This window comes from Amphichorda felina (assembly GCF_050947745.1).
Source record: "Amphichorda felina strain 45539 chromosome Unknown scaffold_4, whole genome shotgun sequence".
NCBI lineage: Eukaryota > Fungi > Ascomycota > Sordariomycetes > Hypocreales > Bionectriaceae > Amphichorda > Amphichorda felina.
The window spans coordinates 148,154-166,901 of NW_028145046.1; the positions used below are offsets into that span (position 1 = coordinate 148,154).

Sequence of the window (18,748 nt, forward strand, 5' to 3'; positions counted from 1 at the left end):
ATGATCTACACACGTTGGTATTCGTTGACTCGTAACTTAGGGGGTGACCTCATTGCCAAGGAGCTTCCCAATCTCCTCAGCTATCGCCATGACTCTCTCCTCTGTCAGGCGACGACCAATAACTTGAATCGCGACGGGAGCGCCGTGGTACGCTTCCGGGTCATCTAGTCCTGTCAGCACTCACTTCCCATGGTAGCCGGTGGAGAAAATCAGGGTACTCACATTCTGCCTGCACGCGAGCATCCATGTCACCCAGAGGCTCGAACGCCTCGTTCTTGGCATCAACCGCCTTGTCGGCAAACGTCACGGGGACGACAACACTGGTGAAGTCCAGGAAGTTGATGGCCGTGGCGTAGCCGTAGTACTTGAACTGGTCATGGCGGATGGCCGCCGTCGCGGTGATGGGCGCGATGATGGCGTCCAGCTCCCTGCCGTGCTGCTCCTCGAACTTGCGGATGGCCGCGAGGTACTCGCGCTGGTAGTCCCACTTCTGGGACTGCAAGTCCCACAGGGTGTTCATGTCCACCTTGGACTTGGACGGGTCGACCAGGTAGGCGATGTTGGGGATGGCGGGCTCACCGGAGAGTTTGAGATCGCTGTGGATATCCTAAAGGGGGGGTGAGAGACGTACAACAAAGGAGGGGAGGTAGAGAGGAATATCAGGACTCACGGTGGCTCCATCGGATGCGTAGACATCGCTGATCAGGCCGGTGGCAACGAAGTGCTTGTAGGGCTCCCAAGGCAGGACGGTGTGACCGGCCTTTTGGAGACTGTCAACAGCCATCTGAACACCGCGGAGGATGGGCGGGTGAGGAAGGACCTGGTGAATCAGTATGTGCCATTGAATATGAGCTCAAGGGAGACAAACCGTGCCGTCACAGTTGTAAAAGCCCAGCGTGAGCTGCTTAGACGCGATCTTCTCCTTGATGACGTCCTCCTCGCTCTGCCGCCACGCCATGGGGACGACCTTGGAGTCGTAGGACCAGGGCTGCTCGGCGAGGACAGAGGTCATGAATAGACGCATGTCGGCGATGGAGTGGCAGAGCGGGCCGACGACGCTGTGCACCGTCTCCTGGCCGGCCATGCTGTTGGCCATGCCTGCGTAGGGGAGACGGCCGTGGCTGGGGCGGATGCCGTACAGGAAGTTGAAGGCTGAGGGGACGCGGATGGAGCCGCCTGTTTCTTGTTAGTACTTTCCATTGGATACGAGCACTGGATGGTAAAGTTACCAATATCAGTGCCGATGCCAATGACACCGCCACGCAGTCCGACCATGGCGCCCTCGCCGCCAGAGCTACCTCCGCAAGACCAGTTCTTGTTTCGGGGGTTGACGGTTCTGCCGATGATGTTGTTGAGGGTCTCGCACACCATCAAGCTCTGGGGGACGCTGGTCTTGACGTAGAAGACGGCGCCGGCCTTGAAGAGCAGCTCGGTGAGGACCGACGACTCCTCGTCTATCTTGCCGATCCATCCCACGTAGCCCATTGTCGTTCCGCGGCCCTACCAGTAGATCCAGGTCAGGAAATGGTGTGCATTTTGACGGCAGTACAACCTTACCTTGACGCGGAGCTGATCCTTGAGAGAGATGGGCAGGCCGTGGAGAGGACCCGAGGGCTTCTTGTGCTTGGCGTAGTACTCGTCCAGCTCCTTGGCCCGGGCGAGGGCCATTTCAGGGAAGAAGTCGAGGTTGCAATTGACCTGCGGCCCCGAGTTAACAACGACCTCGATATCATCGGCTGGATGACCGTGATGCTCACCAGCTGGTGTGCCAGGGCAGCCCTCTTGCAGAATGCCGTGGTGACGGCCACCGAGGTGAGTTCGCCCACGGCCATCTTCTGGACCAGGTCGATGGCAGAGAGGCCCGTGATTTGCTTCTCATCGTCGGTCAGCAGGCTGCTCGCCTGGACAAAATCCATGGCGGATCCTGCATCGTCGGGGACTTGGACGCGCCATTCCGGGGGGATGGACTCGTCGATGCGGGTCTTTTCCTCTGCTGCTGTCTCTTGCCAGGTCATGTTGGCGGTGGTGAACTGGTGATGTGATTACAAACAGTACATATACTAGTATCGAGGTATGTATGGGAGGGGAGTAGACACGCCAATTGAGAACGGGAGGCCAATGGATTCAAGCACCCATACTTGTACTGCTGCAAATCAACCATCCGTATCGTATCGGCCTGCGAGATTTACCCCTCAGGGGGTCATCTGTCTCCGCATCTTGGTCCTTATCAGTTGCTGGGCGAATACAATGGGGTAATCGCCTGATGGCTGATCAACTCCGATACTCCGATACGGTGGCGTCGTGGACCGCCAAGTTCTGTTTTATCTGGGTTATCGAATTTGTCTCGGGTCTTTGTCAATTGCCATTTGTTGTCTCAAATCTTCAGGATAGCCACGTGCTCCAGGCCAATGCTTTCGGGAATAACTTCCTCTTCCAGCTAGCCAGGGTACACTTAAATTCGACAACCATCGACTTACACATATCATCATGGACAATTGTACTTATTCCATCTCCTACAAGAATGACGGCTGAGAGTAGCTATATAAATGAAACCATCCTATATCCCGCCTCAGGAAGTACCCCCTTGATCTGGAAGCTACTTGGCCATTTTCGGCATCAGTACATATACGAAGCAGACCCCCTCACTTGGCACTGTGGGGTCGTTCGCGTCACTCCGCGATATCAAGACGATCCCCGCTCCACAGCCCTGCATCCGTCTGTATTATATTAGGTACTGTGTACGTAAGTGTACGTAAATGCAGGCGAGGGATGGGGTGTCCGGGGCCAAGAACTAGTTCATATAATATGCCATGGCCAATAAATAAATGTTCAAGTCAGAGTGTCAAGTCAACGAGGGCCAGATCGTTCATATTGGTCACCTATCGTGAACCAGCAATCTAGTCTCCCTATGGGGGAATAAATGTCCATCTTTGGAATTAAAAGCTGGTATAGCAACTTGAACCCCCCTCTGGTGTTTCTGCATTAGCCTACTCATTACCACTAATAGCAACCTACACACCTTGAAAGCCCAAACTAACTAGCACCTCCGTCCCCCAAAATGCTCACTGGAAACTCCCCCATCATCTCTCCATGTCCTCCTAAACTCTCTGGAGTATATAAGAGAGGTTAAAATACCACCCCCTACTCCTTCTCGGGGTCCGATCCCCTCGGGGCATTGCCGCTCTCGTCCTTGTACAGCTCAGGGCACTTCTCCCCCTTGCGCTGCAACACCCAGCGGCGGGTCCACCACGGCAGCACCTGGAAGAGCTGGTAGCTGGCGTGCGTGCGGTCGGGCACGCCGAAGACGTAGTCGAGCTCCTCGAGCGACTTCTGCTTGGTCTCGGGCACGAACAGGAAGATGAGCACCAGCGCCACCAGGTTGAGCCCCGCGTAGAAGCAGAAGACCCCCGTGGCGCCCATGTCGGACAGCATGCGCGGCAGCGTCAGCGACAGGATCGACGCCCAGAAGTTGTTGGTCGCCACGGCCCATGACATGCCGACCTCGCGGTGCGACAGGGGGAAGACCTCGGCCGAGTACATGAAGGGCACGGGGCCCTCGCCTGTCAACTGTTAGGGGGAGTGTGCAATATATGCGGTAGGATGGTGCAGAGGACGTACCTGGAGAGTAGAAGGCGGCAAAGATGTAGACAAAGGTGGCCACGGCGGCAATCCGCGCTGTGCTGTCCTGGACGTCCGGCTCGATCAGGTAACAGAGACCAGCGGCTGTTATGCTGTTAGTCTCCATGCTCAGTCACTTGGCCACGGATTCCACTCACCAAGAAGACTCCAAAACATGTTGGGAAACGTGAATAGCAGCAATGTGCGACGTCCAAAGGTGTCAATGGTCCACACGGCGGGCCACGCAAAGATGAAGTTGACCAGGCCAAAGCCGAAACTGGCAAACAAGGATGTATAGTCGGAGATGCCGCTCTGCTTGAAGATGGTAGCACTGTAGAAGGAGATGATGTTGATTCCTATGTCGCCAACAATTAGCATTGCCACCATGTCCAATGAACGACTTGTTCCATACCGCACATCTGCTGGGCAATCATGACAATACCAGACGCCCACGTCGCACGCCGCACGCGAGGGATGGTGAAGAGCTCCGCAAAGCGTCTAAAGAAACTGCCAGAAGACCCCTTGAGGCCAGTCTCGACGATGAGATTCTCCTCCTGCTCCAGGAGACAGTTGATGTAGTACAGGTCCCTGGCAGCCTGCAGCGGCGTGTTGCGCAGGCGGAGGAGCGAGTTGTACGCGGAGAGGTACTTCTTCTTCTTGAGGTACCAGCGGGGACTCTCTGGGCAGAAGTATGTTCCCAGGACGAGGGGGACGGCTGGGATGAAGGCCGAGCCGAACTGGAGGCGCCAGGAGATCTCGCCTGTCTTGCCGACGGCGAGGTTGGCGCATGTGCCGAGGAGGATTCCTATTGATCGGAGTTAGGTATCCGTACCGAGCATCGAAGTCTTGCTGAACTGACCAAAGGCGGTCCAGACTTGCCAGGACATAACCAGGCCACCACGGATGATGGTGGGGGCATTCTCGGCGGAGAAGACGGGCACCGTCACCTCCTTCAGACCCATGCCAATTCCGAGGAGCATTCTATTCTTGTTGTCAGTTGACAGGGCCTGAGTCCTGCGGGTATCGTTCTCACCTGCATGCAGCCAGCTGTCCCCAGGTCTGCGAAACGCCCATGCCAAACGGCGCCAGCAGGGAGAAGATGGCGGCAATGAATATGACGCCTCGACGGCCCAGGAGGTCATTCAGGGGATCCGAGATCCAGCAGGCACTGACATTATTAGACAGAGGCTTCGCACCAGAACATGCATGTATCGCGCACTTACAAGAGACAGATGGTAATGTATGGCATGGCGTTGACAAACCCAATAATCCAGCCATTCTTGGCACAGTCGCCCTCGTTGGCAACAGGGCCACAGTCAGGTGGATTGTCAGGGATGCCCAGAGCAGCGCCAAAGGTCAGATTCGCGCCGTTGGAGCCGGTCTTACACTATCAGAACCCCCTCCAGATACGCCAGGACGGGGTCAAGGGTGGCTTACCTGGTCCCATCCCTGGATGGCCGCGGCAATGGAATTCATAATGATGGTGTAGTACAGCGCAAGCGGGTGCTTCCACCGGTGCGTCACCTCCTCGCGCAGGACACGGCGGTCATCCTCGTCGAGCCCCTCGATGGTCTCGAAGTCGGCCGGGCTCTGCGCGACGAGGGCGCCCTTGCGCAGCAGCGGGAGGACATCCTCGGGCAGGCCCTTGGTGCGGTGGAAGCTCTCCACGTCGGCGAGGAGCTGGTCGCGCGGGATGCCGCGCAGCGGGTTCTTGATCTCGCCCTCGAGGTTCTCGGTCAGGGCGGCGAGGCTCTCACGCCGCTGCTTGGGCTCTAGGTCCGAGGCATGTTTGTCGCTCTCGGTGGCCACTTGGCTGGATGGCAATGTGTGAGAGGGTTACGGAACAACCGGGGCACAATGGAGGAGTGTACTTACGGCTCGACATGGTCGGCGGCTTTGCCCTCGTCAGACATGACTGACTACGGCGTCAACGATTGGGGTATAAGGTATAACGACGACAGCACTCTGGAACCCGAGTGTTCTTGGAGAGGACTGGGGGGAGGGGAGCAGGATGGATGTCTCACAGGACGGGGGGGGAATCAGTGGTAAATATGAATTGGAGTCGCACAGCATGGCTGTCTCATGCAACACAAGATGCAAGGCCGACCAGCAGAGGTCACTAACCATGGATCCATGGCTTTGGGCTCAGTGATCCGACATCACTCGGGCCACGGCGAGCCAGCCGGCTCCCAATGATCCCATGGGGCTCCAGAATGGGCTAGTCGTCACGGCCAGACCGACTGGATAGGTACATGATGAGACTCGGGCCTTGATGCAGTGATACTGGCATTCTGCGATTAGCTTGGTAGCTAACGTGTGGGAATAGCATCACCGATGTGGGGAACGGAACGGCACATCCAAGTACAGGTACAGGAACGAGTGCCGTCCTCCGGAGTCCGAGAGAGCGACCCCGCCCGCAGGCGTCTGGGTCATTGCGCCATGCATGCCTGTCTCTGGACCCTCGACCCTCGACCCTCGACCCTCGACCCTCGACCCTCGTTGCCATGACTGCTACGCTGGCCACACATCTTATTTGGTGGACTGTCTGCGCAGCCTCCAATCACGCCGGCAGCAACACCTCCATCTCGGGTCCATCAAACGAGCTGACCCCAGACTCCTCCCCGCCAGGCCTCCCGCTGCGAGCTCATGCAGTCTTCTTCCAGACTTGATGAATCGCACCAACCTCCACGGGGCGTCGAGCCAATCCTCCGCACGGCCTATTTTCACCCATGACGCCGTGTCTGCGCGGGGCTCGACCGCTCCAACCCCAAAGGCATGGGCAACGTGCATCCAGGCAGCCATATTTCGCCCTGTACTTCTTACATATCTCCAAGCAGGCCCAGGACTCCTGGGGGTCGTGTGACCAGGTCCAACAGATTAAACCCTCAGTGAGACATGGTATCCGTGGCGCCAGGGCTGGGCACCCGCCAGGGAAGATGCAGTTCGGGTTTTTCTGGCAGGATTCTATTACCAGCGTTTTGAGAGCATGAGGTGATGCTTGGTGGCCAAGGTGAGCAGAGCACATGGCATCCACATGCGCTCGATTCATGGTGTAAACACGGCCTTCCAGGTCTAGAGTGTCGGTATGATGACAGAAGTATTCGTATTTTTACTCGGCAACACGAATATAAAGGATGCGAACATTGGTTACAGCCCGAGACAATTGCCGTGAGTCAGCGACATAGGGTATTCCATGTCTCAGGTCCATGTGCTTGCCAAGAGAATATACCTAAATCGTCGAGGAAATGAAACCCTACCGGGATGTTCGGAATCGCTGCGCTTAGGACATTCTAGAATTCTACGAGATCATACCATGCCATCATACCACGCGCTGATGTAGGAATCCAGCACATTGGTGTGTATCAGTACTCGTATAAACTGCCAACAGCCACAGCTACAATCTGGGCCGCAGACAGAATAAGCATAATAGTTCTAGCCCGCCACAGTCAGTTCATCAATTCCCAGAACCTCGCCATGTCAATCATGTCTTCCTTTTTTCCACCGCCCAAATTATTCTCCCTCTTGGTGTGCCACGGTCACCGCTCATTCAGTTGGAGAGCTCTCTGAGCCTCAATCTGGGGTATTAGTCCCCTCGATACCTTCACCTCCAAAATGCCCTGTCCCGGCTTGGCGAAATTGCTTTTAGGCAACCACTTTCGACTGGTCAAGAGCACTTGTGCTTGAAATCCAGAACGCGACATCGATGTTTGTGGTGGAGTCACGCCCGAGCAGAAAGGAGCTAGTCAAGCTGACTGGAGACTCTACGGATGTCGTCCCTAGACCCTGTCTTCCTTAGGAAATCAGCTCAGTTTTTCTTTTCTTTTCTTTCTCAGAGCTCAGGTCATGAGCGTGGCTCTGCAGTCACCTGGGGTTCTATTCCCGCGGTTTTCTATATGTGCCTAGACACGGTCGACAGGGTCCTTGCCGGGCGTCGTAAGGATACACTGACACTATTATCCCATGTGCATCTCATCTATCTAGCGAAGAGAATTAATGTATCGATTGCAGCCTTGATAGCATATAATTGGGGTATCAAAGAACTAGAGATAATGCGCGAGGTCGATCCCTCCCCCCGCGTCCAACAACGGGAACAAATTCAGAGTCGACCCCGAGTCCCCTTCATTCTGGTACGACGTCCAGAAATTCCCATCCTGTCCCACCAGCGTGTCCCCCAGACCGAAGAAGGCCGCGCCAATGTCCCCAACCCTCGGTGACCCCGTCGAGGCAGCCTGGTGCTGATGTTGAAGGAACGACCTCTCCAGCGAGTCGCGCCGAAGCGAGGTGGACGCAGCGGCGGCGGGGCTGGCGGCTGCTTGCGAGATGGAGGACCGCGCGGGCGAGGCGTTGTCGTTTACGCCGCCGCCGCTGTTGTTCCCCGGACGGGCGTCGTGCGGGATGAGGCCGAACAGCTGGCTGGAGCTCTCGGTGCGGCGGAGGCGCTCCTGGAGCTCGCGCCTCTCGAGGTGCTCGAGCGCCGTGGTCAGGAGGGACTGGGCGATGAGGGAGTACTGGGTGGCGTGGGTGTCGGATTTGCCAAAGTGGTCCAGGGCCTGGATGGACATGCGCGCGTACTTTTCCAGGATGCGGCCGAAACCGCCGAGCAGGCCGACGCCCAGGACGAGGGAGGAGGCAAAGAGCCAGGAGCTAAGGCTTGTCAGCGGCTGGATTATAAATGATGTTTGGGCGCAATGAAACATGTCACTTGGAACCCCGGGTAACATGACAAACTAGTTTCTGATTAGGACTTACACAAGTAGCGGCATAGGCCCATCCAAGACCCCCTGGTCGATGAGGTCCAGGATCGGATCCACCATTAGACTCGCAGCGTCGATGCACGCGTCGGCCAGCTTGGACTTGCCCGATGTCAGCGCCGATGAGCGGCCCGCCGCCGAGGTCGGAGCGTCGCTGAGGCGCCGGAAGAGCTCGTACATGAGAAACGGACGGGACACGAGCATGACGGCGTAGTAGTACGACGAGAGCACCTGGCATGCGCCGCTGGCCTGGGCGCGGCTGTGGTCCAGGGGCCGCGCCACGACGTCCTTCAAGCGCTGCAGCCACCGCGCCGACCACTCGCGCAGCTGCAGCGAGATGCCCTCTGTGAGCTGGAGGGAGATCTTCTTGCGCGAGTAGATCTCGGTGACGACGCCCTCGATGATGAGGAGGATCTGCACCGAGGCGTTGAGCAGGTCGAACGTCTCGTGGCCATCCTCGTCGACGGAACGGTAGGGCACGGTGCAGTCGACGTCCGACGTGGCGGGCGGGCGGCCCATCGACGTGCTGAGGAAGAGGTCCACGACGCGCAGGCTCTTCCACAGGCGATCACGCTGGCGGTGGATCTCGGGGCCGAAGCGCGCGTTGACCTCTGTGCGGTGGACGCCGATGGAGTAGGCGGCGCGGACGGAGATGCCAAAGACGAGGAAGGCGCTGTTGATCTGGCACGAGCAGAGCATGTAGACGGTGGTGAGGACAAAGGCCTGGACGGTGCCGACGCTGAGGTCGCCGCTGAGGGTGGCAAAGGCCTGGTCCCGGGCGTACTCAAAGTAGGCCTGGGAAGCGGCCTCGTCTTCCTTCTGCCGGCCAATGGCAAGTATGAGGTAGTTGATGATGGATGTGAGGTTGGGCGGCTTCTGGTCGATGTTGGCCCACAGGAGCAGGTCGTCCACCAGCCTCGACTGGTCAAATAGATCCACGAGCGCCGTAGTAGCCGAGATGTAACTCGAGACAGCGGGGGGAACATCGATTGGCCTCACTTCGGGAGGACCTCTGCCTCGGACGCCATGCGTCGAGGGTCGGGTGGCGGGGGCATTCTCGAGGACGGAGTAGCGGCTTGTCTCTGGGGCAAAGGCGTTCTGTCCAATGCGGCTGGTGACGAGCTGGCGAATCGATTGGAAGAGGGACAAGGGCGCGCAGTCGCCGATGAAGATGAGCTTCCCCTGGGCATCGCAGAGGAGTCGGGCTTCGCGGGGGACGTCGGTATCGTCTTCGGCCAATTCCATGACGGCGCCAGGCGCCCTTGAATGGTCCTCATCATCTACTAGGGATGCATTCCTCGTTGAGGCCCTCGCTGAGGTGTCAATGGCCGATTGGGGTGGTGTCTGAGGATATCGGCGACTGTGACGAGGGCGACGCTGAGGTGAGTAGTGGCAGGCATGAGGCCGTTGCCGACGGACACAGTAGGCGCATGGCTGCTGACCATCGCATTTGACCTTGCGAGCCTTGCAGCCATCACAGGCATTGGCGATGCGGCTGCGGATGAGCCCGTTGGGCGATGAATCTGTGCCTGACACGGCTGGCGAAGCCGTTGGTGCTGCCGTGGCACCATGCATCAATTCATGGATGGAGATTGAAAGTGAAGATCGGGTGGATGAGGCAGACGCGGATGACGGAAGCGGATAGAACTGCAGTGGACCGAATTCGGCCGAAAGGGCATCCGTCTCCAGAGGCGCTCGTGTTGGTGCGGAAGCTATCGAAGCCCCGCAGCATCCGAAATTCTATCCGAAGTTCCGCTCCGTTCCGCGGATGGCATCGGTCCCCTAAAGCCCTCAAACATCATAGCTTATTTACGTAAAGTCGATAAATCGTATCTGCAAGGGCCTCATTATTCTGCCGCTGCTTTCCGACCGTGCCCTCGATGTCCGTGATGGACGCGTTTCATAGTCCCAGTGGGTTGGGGGAGCATGTGCAGGTAGGGAGGAAGTAGATTGCCTCGAAACTCCCCCATGATCGGAACATCGAGAGGAATCATTCAAGTCAGGTATAGTCTGGCTGGGGAAATACCGTGAATAGATCAATAGAGTCGCCTGTGCATTAATCGTAATCTATAGTTTGCTCACAACGCAGCGCTCTCCACCGTACCTCATACCACCTCCAACCCCAGCGCCCCCTTCAGAATCTGCATAAACCTCCACACGTCCTCGAACCGCGAGTATAGTGGCACCGGCGCAACGCGAATCACGTTGGGCTTGCGCTTATCACACATGACGCCATTCTCCTCCAGCGCCACAGTCACCGCGTCGTGCAGCTCCTGGGACCCCAGCAGCACGCTGAGCTGGGTTCCTCGCTGCGCCGGGTCACGGGGGGTGATGATGTGGAAGAGCGGCTTGCTGGTCGACGCCTGCATCACGTCCATCAGGTGCTCCGCGTACGCCGTCAGCACGAGAGCCTTGCTGCGCAGGTCGCGCATCGACGTCTTGCCGAACACGCTGAGCGCGCCCGACAGCGACGCCAGGTCAATGGCCGACGGGTTGGACGCCTGGTACCCCGCTGCACCCGGCGTGGGGACGAACTTGTTGTCCATGTTGAAGCGCACGCTCTTGTCGCCGCCGTACCAGCCCATGAGGCGCGGGCGGTACGATGGGCGCCCCTGACCCTCGCCCTCGGGCCACTCGACGCGGCCATGGCGCTCGTGGACAAAGGCGCCCGCGATAGCGCCGGGGCCCGCGTTGATGTACTTGTACGTGCACCAGCAGGCAAAGTCGACGTCCCAGTCGTGCAGCTTGAGCTCGACGTTGCCGGCCGCGTGGGCGAGGTCCCAACCGACGGTGATGCCCTTGGCCTTGGCGTGGGCGGTGATGCGCGGTATGTCAAAGAACTGGCCGGTGTAGTACTGGATGCCGGGGAGCAGGAGAAGGGCAGTCTCTTCGCCATGCTCGTCGATGGCCTGGAGGATCCTCTCAGTGGGGATGATGGAGTTGTCGTCGGGCTCGATCTTGACCATGCTCTTAGCCGGGTCCAGGCCGTGCCAGACAATTTGGCTCTCGATGGCGTAGTGGTCGCTGGGGAAGGGCTTCCACTCGAGGATGATCTTGTGGCGCTTCTCGGTGGGCTTATAGAAGCTGGCCATCATCAGGTGCAGATTGATGGTGAGGGTGTTCATGATGACAATCTCGTGGGGTGACGCTCCGACAATATCGGCCGACTTGATGGCGCAGTCCTCGGCCAGGTCCTGCCACGAGGACAGGGGGGAGTTCTCCATGTCGCGGAAATGGCCTGTGACGCCGATGGATGCCCAGGTCTCGAGGTGGGCGTTGACATGCTCGCGCACGGCCTTGGGCTGGGCGCCGAGGGAGTTGCCGACAAAGTAGATGCCCTGCTCCGAGTCGTCTGAGGTCACGGAGCCATCGGGGCCATCAGTGCCGTTGGGGATGCCATTCTGCGATGGTGGGAGGCCTACGTGCGGGGATTAGCTTGAGTCAGGCACGGTGATGAACATGATGATGTAGACGCTGATGGGGATGGGGATGAGAACATACCGGGTATCCTGCCGTCGAGGGCCTTTTTTCTGAGAGACGCCTTTGTCGGGATGAGAAACTCATCACGCAGATGGCGGATCGAGTCCTGAGCATCCAGTTTGCGCGCAAAGTCAAGCGTGTTGGCATCCGAGGGGAACTTGGGCGCCTCACCGCTGCGAAGGCGGTCGACAAAGGTAGACAGATCCATCTCTAATTGAATGGTCTATGTGATTGCTGAGCGAGTGTGATGGGATCCTGAGAGGGGGTTGATGAAATCACTTTATGCCTCCGCGTCCAGCCCCGATGGCGGAAGAGTGAGGATGCACAGAGTGGATCTTGTCGGCCATTTTGAGACTCGGTCTAAGCCGAGCTGAGACTCGATGACTTCCGTCCTTCCGCTCTTCCGCATTTCCGTCGCCACCCGACACCACCACCAGACGCCCGTCTTCCCCATTCGACCCCTGTGAAACATATGATTCGTCGCGAATCCTGCGTCTAAACCGACTCATGTGATGATATGGAGCAGTTGTATGACGACGATAAAGTTTTGGATCTTCCCTCTAGGCTTAGGTGACGGCGGATAGCCTCGCCTCTGCGCGGCATCGGTATCGGATGGCGGATACGGATCAAAGGCGGATGAATCATGTAACGCGGTCACCAGGTATAACCTAAGGTAAATCATGATGATTATGTATCCATCTTTCTTGATTATATTCATCTCATCGTCGTCCTCCAGCGTGTGTTTCCTTTCAGCTCGGTATCTTTGCATGCCCCATTCTACATCATGTCTCCCCATGCCGTCCCCGTCGGATCACGACACTTCAAGTCGTCGACCGACCTTCACAAGTTTGCCGTGACCCAAAACGCCTTTCTCCCCGCAGACAGTCCTTCGGAATTCCTGTCAGACCCCTACTACGAGCCGTGGGAGCTCGTGGCTCAACACCTGCCGCAGCTGATAAACAATGGCTCCATCCGAGATGCTGTTGCCCAGCTCCCTGTGCTACACACTGATCGCCTCGTATCCGAGGCTGAATGGCGGAGGGCATATGTCATCCTGGCCTACATGACACATGCGTACGTCTGGGGAGGGGATAAACCAGAAGAGGTATGTTCATGTCCCTCAGCGTAAACCCCAAGCTCGGCTAACCAAGCGTGTTTGCAGGTTGTGCCACCACAAATAACACTGCCGTTCCTCCGAGTGTCATCACATCTTGAGCTACCCCCCGTCCTCACCTATGCTGCCGCCAACCTCTGGAACTTTTCCTGCTCCGGTCCTAATTTCAGCAATATCGATGACCTCAAGACCCTCTGCTCCTTCACCGGGACCGAGTCCGAGTCCTGGTTCCTCCTCATCAGCGTCGCCATGGAGGCCAAGGGCGCCGGCATCATCGACACCATGCTGGGAGCCATCGAGGCCATCCGATCGCGCGACTACGACATCATCACCCGCGCCCTGGACGACCTCAGGCACTGCATCCGCGACGTCGGCGCCCTGCTGGAGCGCATGTACGAGCGCTGCGACCCCATGACCTTCTACCACCGCATCCGGCCCTTCCTCGCCGGCAGCAAGAACATGGCCGCCGCAGGGCTGCCCCGGGGCCTCTTCTACGACGAGGGCGACGGCCAGGGCCAGTGGCGCGAGCTGCGCGGCGGGAGCAACGGCCAGAGCTCGCTGATCCAGTTCTTCGACATTGTGCTGGGCGTCGACCACAAGGGCGACGGCAACAGCGCGCCATCCCCCGGCGAGAAGAGCTTCCACGCCCAGGTGCGCGAGTACATGCCCGGCCCGCACCGGAGGTTCCTCCTGCACGTCGCTCGCATGGGGAGCATCCGCGAGCTGGCGCTGCTGCCGCCGCGGAGTGACGAGCAGCGCAGGCTGCGTGAGGCGTATACTGCTGCGACGGAGGAGCTGGCCGAGTTTCGCAACAAGCACATCAAGATTGTCACGCGGTACATTGTGCTGCCGTCAAAGAAGCCGTGGAATGGCACGGGGCAGCAGAATCTGGCGAGCTCGTCGTCGGCGTGTGAGGGAAGCCAGGAGCTGACCGGCACGGGGGGTACTTCTCTCATGCCCTTTTTGAAGCAGGCGAGAGATGAGACGACTGGAGCGGCCAAATTAGAGAGATGAAAAATATGGCACTGGCAGGATCTTGTATGAATTGGGAGAGAAGAGTAGAGCGTTGATCATACATATACAAGACGTATATACAAGAGGGGGTTGAGCGTTGACACATCACGAGTAATGAGATAGACGAGTCCCAATATTGGGTAATGGAATTATTATCGAAGCTGAAGCTACTAGGTACAATATTCTATACTGGCTCCTGCTACATAAATGCGTCTAGTAACGAGATGTGCAAAAACTAACTAGAGTTTAGACACACTGTTTGAACCCGCTCACCATATCCTAAGTTCAACACCGTTGATATGTTGCAAATTACGTAGACTCCCGACGCCCCCGCCCCCCCCCCCAAATTGACCAATTTCCCCAATGTACCATTACTATAAACTGCCATGGGCAACCGCATCTGGCGCATCTGGCGGTATCATCTCCCGCTCCACGAGCACCTCCGAAGTCACAACCACTTCGTTCTCCGTACTCGTCCCGTCGCCCGTCCCCGTATCCTGCGTCTCGAGGTCCCCCCGGCTGCCGCTCCTCCCCTGCACATACGCATGATATGCCACAGGAAGGGGCTGCATCGGCCACGACGCAGCGCGGTACGGATATACTGGTCCACCGCTGGGAGTACCCGTGCTCATCTGGGTCATGGTGGCGCCCGAGCTCCTTCGTCGCGAGACACCATTGTCCGAGGTGCTGCTGCTGCCGTAGCTGGAGCCCTTGCGGCCCGTCGTCATCTCCTTGAGGCGGTTGAGGATGGTGAACTCCATCTTGAGCTTGAGGCTGTACACGAAGCCCTTGAACGAGGTCTGCAGCGCGTAGAAGCCCGCGTACTCGAGCCCCATGACACCAAAGTCGAGGAGGATGATGATGATGTTGACGGCGACCAGGTGGATCATGAGCCGGCGCGACCGCCACGCGAGGCGTAGCTCCGAGTGTAGCCGGGCCAGCTTGATCGTCTCCCAGATGTAGATGAGAGACAGCATGAGCTCTTGCGCCGAGAACATGGACACGTTGATGTCCTCGTACCAGCTGTAGATGCGGACCCATTTCGCCGGCGCGTGCGAGTTGGAGCCGTACAGCAGGACCAGGATCGGCACGAACACGCAGATGGAGTTGATGATGATGATCCAGAGCACGACCCGCAGCACGAACTGGTGGCGGAGAACCAGGTGCAGGCGGGACCAAAGCACGAGCGACTGCCCCAGGACCATGGCCATCCAGCCGATGGCGATCATGGTCACGTAGGCATAGGTGCCCTTGACAGACAATGTGGCCTTGAACAGGAACCCCAGCGAGTAGACGAGGATGCCGTACGTCGCGAGGTTGAAGGAGTAAAAGTACAGGCCTGAGTACTTCTTGAAGTAGCCCCAGATGATAAAGGTCAGCTCGATGACATTGTACAGCGCCACGCAGAGGAAGACGATGACGGTGTAGCCGATGCCGCCGCAGCTCACTTCTCCCCTGGTGATGCCAATGTCCAATCGCATGACGGGGGAAGGGAAGTTCGTTTTGAGATGTCGCTGGGTCCTCGAGGGCGCGGTATTCGTGATAGGTCGGTGCGCAGCGTAGTACTATGTCGGGCCTGGAGGCTGGCTGCTCTGATATGACCGTCGGTGCCTCTCTCGCGGGCTCGAGGCGTAGAGAAAACCGACCGTTGGGGAGCGCGGACACCCTCAATGTATCATGGTCCGGTGAGTAGAATGCAAATGAAAAGTTGAAGATGGACAATAGCGGATGGCATGTCCCGCCATAGTCTATCGAGGGGAGCCGGATGTAAAAACCCGGGAGGGTCGAATGGGTTGTGGTTGGCTATCCCTCACTAGTTTTCAACGGTTGGGCCGGGTGTGCAATGTATATCCAGGAATTTTGGCAGGTTATAAACTCTGCTAACTGGGTTCTAAGTATATATTGTTGGCCCTTGACCACATCCAGAGACCCTATCTCCTCGGAGGACTGCGTCTTTAATCCCGACTACGTACCTACCATCTCTCAGCGAGATCCACGCCAATGACACAGCACATAGGTATGGGTCAACCAGGGTAGGCCTCCGTATCCATACATGACAGCGGCTCAGTCCGTCGAGCTCGACCCAAGTGGCGGGGACTTGGCGGGTGCCAAAGTTTGCAGCTACTCGAAGCTACAGGCCTGCCCTCGATCTGGGGCGAAGTCAGAGCAAATCAGTTGTCTCGGAACGCAGACCCTTAGCTCCAGACCTCCCCAATGTGTCCCAATGTGGATAATATGATGGCCCTTTTCGATGCGGTGGCTTGTTATTCCCGCTGCTGTGTGCCCTGGCGTCTGCAGTTGGATGAATCAAAACAGCTGAGTATGGCATCGTCAAGGGTCAGGATGGCTGCCCCAATTGTTGCCTCTAAAGCTTAGCTGTTTTACTTGCACTAATAATTTGTTCAATCAACCAACAAAGAAAACTCTGCTTCAACTGACGTAGCCTAATGCTCAGGGGCTGGTCTCCCGGGCCCTGATGCCCATCAACCTGGGGTCGGCCGTTGTTACTCCTGACACAATCGTAGTATCGTAGTAAGCAAAACCCATCTTTGGATCTAATAATGGTATGTCCAGCCCCACTACTATCTATAATCTGACGTTTCAAGGCATTCATCTCAACCTTTCAAATCATCCCACTACCCCCTTCCTTCTAAAATCACCCATGTTTGCAAACTAAGCTTTCTGGTTAAATCTCCCAATTTGGAAACATTTAATACTAAACCAAAGCTGCCGCAAGCATGCGAGGTGGGACTAAAAGACGCAGCGTACGGCGGCGAGATATACCATAGATGCATACAGTTCAATAGCAATCCAGGCGGCACAGGGTTTGACGATTGCTTGAGTCATTGCTAGATTTTGACGTCATAAAATTGAATCTTATGAAACTACTGGGCTGAGTATTGTTCTGGCGCTCTCCCTTGTATCACTACCAGCAATACTCACGCGCGCGACCCTGTTGTTGAAGATGAGGGAAGGTGCTAGATACGCTCTCGAAAGAGAAGACGTGCTTTTTGGGCCAATAGAAATTCTTTTGAGGGTCAGGAAAGTCCTTAATACTCTTTAGAAACCCTGCCTACAATTCTCAGCAGTCTCTATAGAAAGACTTCATCACGTAGATAGGAGGCTGTATGTAATATTAGAGGTATAGAAATTGTTGCGCTGGGTTGACTCACTCTATGAGGTTCCCGGCAAACCAATCCACGCCCTGTTTGAAACGGTTGGTATCTAAGAAATACTTCCTATCTGATATCCTTGTTGCAACGTACAGAAACTCCGTGTATCATGCCTCTGTACATATTGATCTAGTAGAGATGACCTATCTTGAGTAACCCACAGCCGCAATCCTCTCCACACCCATATCACTCACCACCTTTATTCCCGCCACCACTAGTGGGCGTTGCAGAATCTCTATTCGAGGCGTAGGTATTGTTTTTCTAGTCATCCTTGCTTCGGCCATTGATAAGCTAGCCGAGGTGGTCTTGTCGCGTGGCACCGAGTTGTTATCGAGGATATAGAGGACGAGAGTAGTAAAACCATTAGTTGTATAGTCGTCAGTCATAAGAATTCTATTCTGGTAGACCCTTATGATACCCGGTAGGTAGAGAATATCTCGACCTTTACGATAAATGCTTGTGAGAGCCTTGACGATATAAGCAGTAATGCCACTCTCGACTCGCATCATACGCCCGTTTGATTCGCTCCTTCAGCATAATAACCAACAACAAACCTATAAATACATGTTTCTCTAATGCGTGTGATGTGACTGCAAGCTCCATGTGCCTACGGTACCACCTTGCAACAAGGCGAGATCATCCTAGAACTCGCAAACGGCTCTTGTAGCCAAGACAGTGATGGGGGGAAAGCCGACTTCAGCCGCAACCTATCAGCAAAGGCTCCAATACACCCATCACCTTACAATAAGACGAGATCATCCCCTCACCCACGAAAGGCTCCTGTATTCGAGACGGTTATGGGGTGGAAGCCGGCGTCAGCCTCAACCTATCGGCAAATGTCTCCCCTAAATAATTGTCGTAGTAATTGGAGAGCATGGATGTGGACATAGTAACAACCGAAATAGGTGACTACGCTTGCCACGTTGTTTGTCGCTCTGGGCAGGCCTAGTTTGCAGGGTTTATGACTTGGTATCGGCTGCGAAAGTTAAATTTGGCGCTGAAATTTTATAACTGAGAAGTCAGGCATATGTATGAATCTCTTGTCAGGAGCGGCGAGGCTTCCTAGTGCGAGGGTCGAGTTCTCACACACCACCAGCCGTCGTGCCGATCCATTTCGGGATGAGGGGTTCACTGGACACTCTACTCCAAGGAATAATCACCAGATGACCCGTATCGTGTGCTGTCATTTGTCATCTCTGCACCTTTGTCTATCAATATCCCTCACCCAGGTGTCGGGGTGTTGACGTGGTACCCTCGTTGTCCATTGTCCTCGCCAGTCCATGGCTCAACCCCTCCTTCCATTCACTCTTAGAAGTCATGATGATTCGTGTGCTCGATACCTTTTTGAGATCGCTAAGTAATGGCTAACTAGACTCCCCATGTGCCCCTTGCTTCTCTGACCCTTTCTTCCATGGAAGACATGCAGCCCTACTTGCAAACGGAGTTGGGCGGCAGCAGCCTTCGGCCATGCGTTGCCTTACAGCCTCGTTATCGCTTTTGGGAGTGTTTATACTCCTCCACCTCCCGTAGGCTCATCTCTAGAAAGATGGAACTTCTTTAATACAATAGCTGAAGGCTAAACAGACACAGACGCCTCC

At 56.4% G+C, this 18,748-nt stretch overlaps 6 protein-coding genes across 6 annotated transcripts; 1 reads left to right on the forward strand and 5 right to left on the reverse strand.

Annotated features, from left to right (window-relative positions):
- Positions 1-36: 36 nt before the first annotated feature.
- On the reverse strand, positions 37-2,015 carry AMD2 (amidase; the record flags this gene model as incomplete). The annotated part of the gene is made up of 7 exons (XM_083193245.1): positions 37-164; positions 223-607; positions 671-820; positions 869-1,176; positions 1,230-1,500; positions 1,558-1,698; positions 1,758-2,015. 7 exons carry the CDS (start codon positions 2,013-2,015, stop codon positions 37-39), a joined length of 1,641 nt encoding a protein of 546 aa, XP_083050193.1.
- A 1,126-nt stretch (positions 2,016-3,141) lies between these two features.
- On the reverse strand, positions 3,142-5,531 carry ACO1O0_003803 (sugar porter family MFS transporter; the record flags this gene model as incomplete). Its single annotated transcript, XM_083193246.1, has 9 exons — positions 3,142-3,560; positions 3,619-3,723; positions 3,777-3,974; positions 4,031-4,423; positions 4,451-4,599; positions 4,652-4,786; positions 4,842-5,005; positions 5,056-5,431; positions 5,494-5,531. The coding sequence occupies 9 exons, from the start codon at positions 5,529-5,531 to the stop codon at positions 3,142-3,144; spliced, it is 1,977 nt and encodes a 658-aa protein (XP_083050194.1).
- A 2,127-nt stretch (positions 5,532-7,658) lies between these two features.
- Positions 7,659-9,853, reverse strand: ACO1O0_003804 (fungal specific transcription factor domain-containing protein; the record flags this gene model as incomplete). The annotated part of the gene is made up of 3 exons (XM_083193247.1): positions 7,659-8,262; positions 8,368-9,713; positions 9,848-9,853. 3 exons carry the CDS (start codon positions 9,851-9,853, stop codon positions 7,659-7,661), a joined length of 1,956 nt encoding a protein of 651 aa, XP_083050195.1.
- A 621-nt stretch (positions 9,854-10,474) lies between these two features.
- BNA5 (kynureninase) lies at positions 10,475-12,057 on the reverse strand (the record flags this gene model as incomplete). The annotated part of the gene is made up of 2 exons (XM_083193248.1): positions 10,475-11,787; positions 11,871-12,057. 2 exons carry the CDS (start codon positions 12,055-12,057, stop codon positions 10,475-10,477), a joined length of 1,500 nt encoding a protein of 499 aa, XP_083050196.1.
- A 576-nt stretch (positions 12,058-12,633) lies between these two features.
- ACO1O0_003806 (indoleamine 2,3-dioxygenase) lies at positions 12,634-13,977 on the forward strand (the record flags this gene model as incomplete). The annotated part of the gene is made up of 2 exons (XM_083193249.1): positions 12,634-12,954; positions 13,012-13,977. 2 exons carry the CDS (start codon positions 12,634-12,636, stop codon positions 13,975-13,977), a joined length of 1,287 nt encoding a protein of 428 aa, XP_083050197.1.
- A 374-nt stretch (positions 13,978-14,351) lies between these two features.
- Positions 14,352-15,458, reverse strand: ACO1O0_003807 (uncharacterized protein; the record flags this gene model as incomplete). The annotated part of the gene is made up of 1 exon (XM_083193250.1): positions 14,352-15,458. The coding sequence occupies one exon, from the start codon at positions 15,456-15,458 to the stop codon at positions 14,352-14,354; it is 1,107 nt and encodes a 368-aa protein (XP_083050198.1).
- Positions 15,459-18,748: the final 3,290 nt, after the last annotated feature.